Below are 9314 nucleotides of genomic sequence, written 5' to 3'. Positions count from 1 at the left end.
TATTTTTTTTAAAGTTGTATATTTATAATTGTTACTTCTGTGTGGTTGGTTTGTAACCTGAGAATTTCCAGCCTTCAGAGCGTCCCGGGGGGACCGGAGCTGTTACGGTGCCATCACACAGCCCTGGAACAAGCAATACCCATCCTAAAAAAATACTTTTACATAAAATAACTGCATCTCCTTTGGAGCAGGTAGAGGAGTCCTGCAAAACACACACACACGTGTCCCTGCATGTAGCTGTAAAGGGATAAATCTCTCGTGTAAGCCTGGCTTTGAGCTGCTCTGCTACAGGGCCAGGGTTGTTTCTGCCGGGGGGAGCCTGGAGGACTCTGCGTACAAGGGAAGATGCTCCTCCTTAGAAGGCTGTTTCAGGACGTGTGTGTCTTCTGGAGGAGGTAACTATTAAAGTGAACCACTGCGTATCTGAGCGACAGGGATGGGAAAGGGAGCAAGAGGCAGGCTCTGCCTTCAGGACCTGGTGGCCTGGCAGACTGTGGTTTACTGGCTGGGGAGCAATGGAGAAGAAAAAACTCATCCTGCTTAATTTTTTTGCAGCAGCTCTCTGGTGGGGAGGAGTGATGCCCCATGATTCCTATCTGCTGCACACTAGGGAGCAGTTTGGTCACGGCCCTGCAGGAAAACAGCCCCTGCCCAAAGCCAAGCCTGGCTCCAAGCTCAGCTCCTGCCCACGGGTTCCTTAAGTTACTTGTGCTCAAGCAGTGCCAGCAGCAGGAGGGTTCGTCCTCTGCCAGCACTGGTTTGTGGCAGGAGAGTTGCCCAGAGAAGCTGTGGCTGCCCCATCCCTGGAGGTGTTCAAGGCCAGGCTGGACGGGGCTTTGAGCAACCTGGTCTGGTGGGAGGTGTCCCTGCCCAGGGCAGGGGGGTAGAATGAGATGGTCTTTAAGGTCCTCTACAACCCAAACCATTTTGAGCCCCTTAATGCCCTGAGTCCTGTCCCTACTCCAGGGTTGCTCAGAGCAGCCCAAGGCACATTGGGGAGGAGAAACAGCCCTGGGTGAGGCTTCAGCACCATTCCCACCCTGCAAGAAGCAGGACTCAAGATGGAGGTGGGACACATCAGTGCAGTGTGAGATGATGGTTCTGGGGGCTGGCACGGGGGCAGCCGTGACCTGGGGACAATGCAAGGGAGCTGAGCTCCAACAGAGCATCGCAAAGCATCGCCGCAGGGATGCGGCCAAGGGGGAAAGCTGCGGGAGAAACAGGCAGGATGGAGCGGGAGCCCAACCACCAGCCTCAGCCACGGGTGGCTTTTTCAGTGGCATCCACATCGGGAGCATCCCTCCCCCCAGAGCTTGATGAAAACGGGAAGCTTACGAACAATGGAATCGTTATTACAGTAGCTTCACAGGCAGATTTGGAAACTCAGTCCAGACGCTCCAACCGCTCCCAGGCAGGGAAGTCAAGCACCCAGCGCAGTCTTTACTCCTCTGTTTGTTTTTTTTAATTGCCTCTTAAAAAAAAAATTCATCAGACCTTGGGTTCTCCCTGGGCTGGCCCTTACGGAAACAGAAATCTGCATTTTACTACTTTATAGGGAGAAAAAAAAGCCCAACTTGCAGGCAGCTCAGCATGGCTACATTCAAAACAACCCACTTCTGGATGCAAAAGTTTGTTCCATAAAACACTTTTTCCCAGCAATGCTGTGCAACAGCGATAGTTCCGGCAACCAGCATAATAAATGATGTACAAAACAGCCCACATTCCTCAGCCAGCAAATTGTCCTCTGATTTTAACTGCTCCAAGCAACAAAACAGCCCACCGCTATTATTTTATTCTTATTTTTCCCCTCGTTCAATGAAGGTGACCAAAATCTCACACCCTGTTCCAAAAAAAAAATGACCTCACTGGCCCCTTATCTACTTACAAAATATTTTCCTCCGCTGCTTCTATTTCAGCCTCGCAGGGACGTCCCTCGCTGCTGTCAGCCCACTGTGCATTATCTCAAGTTTTCCAGAGTCTTGGGTGGGGGGCAGGAAAGCCGTTTCTTCCCCCTCTTCCTTAACTGAAATTAAGCTGAAGGCCTTTGATGCCGATGGCTTCGGCAAGACAACTCCTCCCAGAAAAGCTGTTTTGCTGCCTGTCCCTGCGCAGTGGAGTGAAGCCTGCGTCCCGTTATGAGAATGAAGTCACCGAATTAATGAGGGATCCTGCTTTTCCTCTCCCTCTTCACAGCTGATTACAAGGCCACCCCACCCTCCTTTTAGATTTCTAATTTCATTCCTCCTGGTTGTCATAATGTCTGCTGCGTTGCAGGGATGGCCGAGGGAGGGGTAAAGCAGGTAAAGCAGGGACTGGGGTGAATAAACAGCATCCCTGTTAAATCTACCGTGACCATCCTGAGCTCACCAAACCCACACTTTGGGTTGTAAGGGCTCAGTTTTCTTTCTCTCGCTGTTAATGGAGAGAATAAACACACACGCCTTCAAACCCTCTCTGTCCTCATACTCGAAAACAACATGACTCACTCCCTGCGGCCCCACCGCGGTTTCAGCAAAGACGAAGCAGAGGGAGGCGGGTGGGCCAGCCTGGCCACCACAGCCAGCAGCTCTCCTGGCCCATCCGCACCTCGCTGATCAGAGAGCAGGTCCAGCTGGGTGCCCCATCCAGATGCTGCTCCAGTGAAGAGCCCTCACCCCATCCCAGGCACTCCCCTGGGGGCTGCAGGGCAGAGGAGGGAAGCTGGCACCACCTCTGAGATCTCGTCTGACGGGGATCCATTCTCCTTCTGAGAAGGGGCAGAGAAACAGCCACAGTACAAAGTGCAGGGACTCAAAAACCACAGACACAACCGCCGCTCTACCTGGCTGCAACACGCCTGCTGCTCCTGCTGGGTTCTCCAGGGCACATTCCCAGGCTTCCAAACTGTCACCCCTTGGGCAGGGAGCTGGGAACAAGGAGGGCTGGACTCTGGAAAAAAGCACTGCAGGACAGGAATGTGTTCCAGGACATACTCGAGTAGATGCCATGCTCAGCTCCCATTCAGAGTTTGAGGAACTGCCCTTCATCTGCACTTCTGATGCAAACCTTCACAACGCCCCTTGGAAAGCACTGACTCACGCCTCAGAAACAAGACGCCAGAGGATGCAGCAGAGCAGGGCGAAGTGGGGTAAGGATTCTTCTTGAGAGGGAAAAATTCCATATACAGCAGACAGCAAAGCTTCCAGCACATCACCGAGCCGAGGCAACTCTGCTTTCACCCTGCTGGGCCCACAATCCATCCACGAGCATCCAGTGCCCGGCTGAGGGGCTGCCGCAAGAGCTGAGAAGGACTCACACCAGAGAGCCCCTGGTTTTCACACCTAGTACCAGCTTTCCGGAGAACAGGAGCTTCTGGGAGGGAAAGGAAAAGCTGGAATTTGTGACTATTACAGCAGGGAATTCTCCAAGTAATACAGGTTTGGAGGGGTCGTCGTGTTTGTTTCATTTTTAGAGGATTATTTCTCTAGAGGAAGCACACTGCAAGTCTGAACTACATCACAGCACCAAGTTTCTGCCACAAGTTTTACAGTATTTTTATTTTGGGGCAAGAGTTTTACAAGAGAAAATCAGGTAAGGCAGACCTAGAATGCACATTTTATTTAAGTAAAAAAAAAAAAACCAACCAGACAACATGGGTAAGGTAGCCAAGAACTTTTTATATTCTGACTATACAATAATATTCCTCTCTTTTTATCCACTGCCACGCTACTATAATGGATCTGCTCTAAGTCTAATTTTAAGGTTGTCCAGTTAAGTTGTCTGAAGATTTCTTTAAACAAGTTGACCTTTACCTATTTAGAGTTTCTTCTCAGAAACATTCATATATTATACAGGATATACAGATTTTGAAACAAGACACTTAAAAACACACACAACTATAGCCGCAACACTATCATAGCTGCATTGTAGTGATTACGTTGTTCAGCCAGCTGTAGACTCTGTATGTACAATTAGTTTTTATAGTGTTATTTACATAGATGGACTAAAAGCTATCTTTAATCTAAAAGGTAAAGGCTCTTGTGTTTAAGTATGTGCAGTTTCATAGCCCTGTGGAAAAAAAAAAAAACAAAACACGACAATTATATACACTGTAAACAGCACAAGGCATGAGAATCTCCTCCTACCCCAAACAATCTCGCAGGAAAGTGTATGTGCACTAATATTCCTCTTCCGCTTCGGCTCCCGCTCCTCTGGTTTTCTTATGAATAGCACGGTTAAAGCTGTGGCAGGCAGGAACCCAGTGATTGTCATGAAGACCTAACTTACAGCCCGGGATGCCCTTCTGAGACCGGTGACAGCACATCCAGTACCCAGGCCCGTAGGGTAAAGCTTGACAGTATGGTTTGGGATGCCACCGGCACAGCGATACATCCCCTTTCACGTACTTCTTCTTGCACTGCTTGCAAGGGTCTTCTCTGTAGCGGGGATCGCGGACCCAGCGGGAGTCTGCCGGCCTGATGTTGTAGTACTCAATGATGAATTTGAAGTAGTAGCAAGTGCATTTTAGGGCAACCAGACTCCTCGTAGGAAGCAATCCAAAAATCTTCACTATGATGTGGTGAGGCAGAAAGGCCATATACTGCTGAGGCTCCAAAAGCTGCTGAATTTTAAACCTGGTCTCCAGAAAGTCATGCGACACCTGCCTTTTTAAGCAGGAAGCATCAAGTACTTGCAAAGACCCTTCTGTCGGAGGGACAGAAAGGGCAGATGGCTCTGTAGGGACACTGTTTCTGACGCATGATCTGTCAGATGCCAAAGCATCCTCATCCTCATTTTGAACTACTTCTCCTGGCTTTTCTTGGGTACTTTCCCGTAGTGGTTGTTGCCCATGAGCAGCAGGCTGGTCAGCCTGGAGAAAAAACAGCCTCCCTGGGAGCGGATCTTCACTCAAACTGGAGTTAGAGAGCTGCTCTTTCCTGCATCCTTTCTCGGTCTTGGTGACCGATATACTGATGCATAAGGGCTCCTTCCTAACGGGGTGCAGACTCTGCTTTGGGAAAATTACAGCCTCTTTCGATGTACAATCAACAGTCGTGTTCTTGCTTTGCAAGGAATCCGGTGGCAACCTGGCAGCAGCTGGACACGCAGATGGCAGAGGTCTGGGAGGCTCAAGTCGCATTTCAGAATCACTCCTGCCAGCGGTTATCGCCAACACTGCATGAGCAAGTCCTGAATTCACATTCCCCATCCGAGTATCCAGCCCTGAAGGAAAAGGCTGCCGAGCGGAGGCTGCGCCATCCCACAACTCCGTGTCACCCAGAGGACTGCACTGTCCTCCGTACCCAGCATCTGCTACCCCTGCCTCCTCCAAGCCATCCCCCGGCGCCAGGACCCCCGAGGACACCTTCCCCGCCTCTCCCTCGGGTTGGGTGCCGTTCGCCAGGAGCACCCTCCCAACGTTTCTACGGAAGCTGTTGTTCCGCGAAAGGCTCCCGGCCTCCCGCTCGCTCTGGCGCTTCAGGCACTCCGATTCCAGCTTGGCCACCATGTCCAGCACTCGCACGGGCTCGCTCTGCTGCTGCTCGCTACTGCCACAAGGTCCCCTCTCCGCATGCACCTCGCACGCCCCGGCAGCGGAGAAGGGGTCTGAGCTGGGAAGTGCACCTTTAGGCTGAGCGCTCAGCCTCGTAGTAGAAGCAGGCATGCAGGTTTTAGCACAGTCCACCAGTAAAGCCCTTGCTCGTTGCTCCAGAAAGGCCACCATCTCTATCACCGAGAGGGATCGGCCTGGGAACACACCCTCACCGTTGTCATTCACGTAATGCACCGAACAGTGCTCGATGCCGCAGGCAAAAGGCTCCGGCTGGGAGCACCTGACGTTCGCCTCCCTCATTCTTTCCAGTTGAATTTTGGCTTTTTTAAGATCAACCGATTTTTTCCTGCGTTTAGCTGTTCTTCCATCGATATCCCACGTGCTTTTAATTTTCATCGACCCGAGCCGGTTGTTGCTGCTGCATTGCTGGGCTGCAAAGAACGCGATCTTCTCCTTTGTATTGCCAGGTTTCACCACAGCCCAGACATCCAGCGGCCCTTCCCCTTCTTCTCCCTGGTGGATGGTTGCAGACAAGGCGTTCTTCTTTTCCCTTCCGCTTGGACCATCCGCTGGACCTTTCCCACTCATATTGCACATAGTATTCGGATAAATAATTCCCAGAAGCTTACGAGATGGAGTCACAAGGGAGGGTTTTGGGAAAACGCTCAGTTTGGTGCAGTTGGTGTATTTTTCTTCTTGTGCTGATCTCTGATGGCTCATAGGTTGGCCTCTCAGGGAATCCTGGCTTATTTCTGGAGATCGCTCTTTCTTCTGTAACTTGAGATATGGCTTTAAGTGCATACCAGAAACCCTAGAAAACAGAAAAGGGAGAAGTTATAGTTGCAAAATATGCCTGCCTGGAATTAAGAGGAGGTGGCCCAGAGTAGGCACCAGCGTGTCTCCTACTCTACGTCAAGCAGCCCATACCTCAAAAGGAACCACAGGAGAAAGGAAAAGGAGCAACTGAGGCTGCAACAGCCACCCTTGGAGAACTTCTTGCAATAGGATTTTGATCTTAAGGACAGCAGAGATCTTCCTGTTAGAGAAATCTGTATCCAGGGAGTTGCAAGGAGAAATCCTAACAGTTAAGTTCTATGCGTTGTACAAATGTAGATAGAGGTTCATTCTAGAGTCAAAGACATCCTTCTGCCTGTTCATTTCATACAGCCAGCTGTAAGGTACAGGTAGGTCCAAGGGTTTACCTTGACATTAGCTACCATATATTTATATTTTCTTTTTAGTAAATAAAGTACGGTTAAAGCTGAAAAGGGAAATTAGCAAGTGTAGTTATATTCATCAGAGATCCCAGCAGGTATCTAATCTCCTCACACCACCCAAAATGAAACCTATTCTTTAGTATATCAATAATGGCAAATTTTGTCTACTTTCCCATAAAGGTCCTTATGCTGTACATCAGGTGCCACACCACCCCCCAAAGTGACAGAAGCATCACGTACAGCTGAACAGAACCACTTTCAGGGACGTGGTTTTATGCTTAAGAATTTTAAGAGCTGTGAAGGAGACGCTTGGATGCCGCTGACATTACAGCAGCAGCACCACTCCTGCAACAGTCCCCGCCACTCGACTCCTCCTTTCTCTTACACCTTCGCAATAATCTTCAATTCAAAGCTCAAAAACACAAAAAGCCCAGGGCACTGCCACATAGGATGCAATTATCAGGAGACTTCAGGCTCTTCTCCCAGGAGTATCACATAAGCATATTACAGAACTAACTATAGATTATGTTTCCATGGTAATCTTTGAATTGTTACATTAAAAAGCCTCCTTTTTGAAACGGGGATAATCCATGCTTGCTAGTTTAAGAACAGCAGGTTCACTGCCACATTTATCATGAGCTGATATGGACACATTCAGACACTGAATATGTTTCCCTTGACAGCCACCACCAAAACAGTTGCTCTATTATTGTGTTTCTAGCCTAAAAATAGCTTTTAATTAAAAACCTCAGGCCATAACATCTATAAAGTTGGACAAATCTATAGCTGCAAGACCTGCAGTGAACACACACGATAGGTTTGTATCAGACAGACACAGCCAGAGTCCCACTGGTCTCTGCCCTGCCGTGCTGCAGTGCCATCAGGACACACGACTACCTTGAGACGCCCTAGCCGATGCTACACAGGGCACTCTTGGGGCTGGCATAGGAGGAGGAGTGCACCCAGCTCACCCACCCCTCGAGCAGACGCACCAGAGTGCACAGGACCACTGTAAGAAGTCCTAACAGCAGACGCTGACCAAGAACGCACATCGATGTGTCGTATGAGCAACCTGGAGCGCAGCCTGGGGACCTGCCAGGTGACCCGGCCCCATGGACGAGCCAGGGCTGTAGACCCTCCAGAGTAACTGATGGCAGAAGGGAGAGCTGAGCCAGAGAGCACTGGAGCCAGCCAAGGGAAGGCTTTGAAAGCAAGATGCTCCACTTCCAGCTGCCAACACAACACACACGAGGGTAAAACCTCGGCCAGGCACCTCCTGCGCCGTCCAAGCAGAGGAAGCCTCCTGCACTGGAAGCAGCTATGCTGCTTAACCATTGCCTTCCCCTGAGGCTTTGGTTCCTCCTTCTAGCCCTGGTGATAACCAGTGAGGGGATGGGTGAGAAGTGGCGGCAGAGAAGTTTTGGGGAGATAGATCAAGGAAAAGGGATTAGTTCACCTTTCTACAAGTGTGCATAAAACTTAGGGGACCCCTTTGGTCCCCTGCAGTGCTCTGAAGGCCAGGAGGCAGCCACTGCCAAGGATGCTGTTACATTCTCTCCCCTCCCAATTTTATAAGGATCATCACCTCGCTCTTCCAACCAGACAGTGCTAAAACCACCTGCACTTCCCCTATAGGCTGGAGGTATAAGAGAGCTCCCCGTACTGCAGATACGCCTACCCTAGATCCTGGGTTAATTCTCTCCCCGTGCCTTCTGCCTGCTGATTCCAGCTCTTGTTGGAACTGGGTCACCTCCCAATTTAGGTCTCCTCTGCAAAATGCAACTGAGCTATTTTGTTTGCCTTCTCAGTTGGATGCTAAAAACGAAAATAATCTGATAAAAACAGAACTTCAGGGTGCTGAAACAGATGAAGAAAGAGAATACAGGAAATCAAGGCTGCTGTAGTTTGTTTCAGCCTCATTTTCCAGAGGGTCTGCCTCATCTCGGTTGTATTTTATAGCTAAGCAGGGTCAGGTCACTGATGTGCTAGGGCCATAGCCCAGCCCAGAAGAGCAGCAGGTGAAGCACTGCAGTGAAACTGCTGCAGAGAACGGCGCCTGCAGCCCTCCCTTCCCCAGCCAGAAGGGCATTTTGGAGCTGTGCTTTTCAGACTAGAGAGAGAAAAGCTCCGATGGCTGCCTGCCACCGCACCCCGGGGAGAAGAGGTGAATACAATTAAATACACGACTTTGCATGTTGAAATCTCATGAGCCAGGAGCAGAAGATCGAATTTCATTCATGAGTTTTCATGCCAGGGTGTTTGAAAGATGAGCTGGACGTGGTTATAAAAGGCTTTCTTCAAGCAGTTTTCAGGAATCCAGCAGGACAATCGGTTCAACACCCTTCATTAAGAGAAGCTGCAAACGAAGGTGAGACCAGGTATTATACGAATGAAAACAGGACCAAACTGGTTACCCCAACATGCTCAGAGGACACGTTTAGCCAGCAAAGTTGGTTCAGCTGCTCCCAGCTATTTCTCGTCTATGGAGAAAGACAAAGGGTAGAGTTATGCCGCACCTATTACGGATTTCTTGTTTAAGGTTATATTTCCTCCTGTGTTTCAGT

At 49.8% G+C, this 9314-nt stretch overlaps 1 protein-coding gene across 7 annotated transcripts in view; it reads right to left on the bottom strand.

Moving 5' to 3' along the window:
- Nucleotides 1-3515: 3515 nt before the first annotated feature.
- FBXO34 (F-box protein 34) overlaps nt 3516-9314 on the bottom strand; it is a 45411-nt gene continuing 39612 nt past the window's right edge. For 4 of the 7 annotated variants that reach the window (XM_054198297.1, XM_054198296.1, XM_054198295.1 and 1 more), the window contains one exon: nt 3521-6344. In XM_054198297.1, coding sequence (XP_054054272.1) covers nt 4157-6344 — 2188 coding nt within the window. In that variant the 3' untranslated portion in view covers nt 3521-4156. The other 3 variants (XM_054198301.1, XM_054198302.1, XM_054198303.1) reach the window with 3 other exon arrangements.

Source organism: Rissa tridactyla, chromosome 4 (genome assembly GCF_028500815.1).
Source record: "Rissa tridactyla isolate bRisTri1 chromosome 4, bRisTri1.patW.cur.20221130, whole genome shotgun sequence".
NCBI lineage: Eukaryota > Metazoa > Chordata > Aves > Charadriiformes > Laridae > Rissa > Rissa tridactyla.
This window is presented reverse-complemented; position numbering and strand designations above follow the sequence as displayed.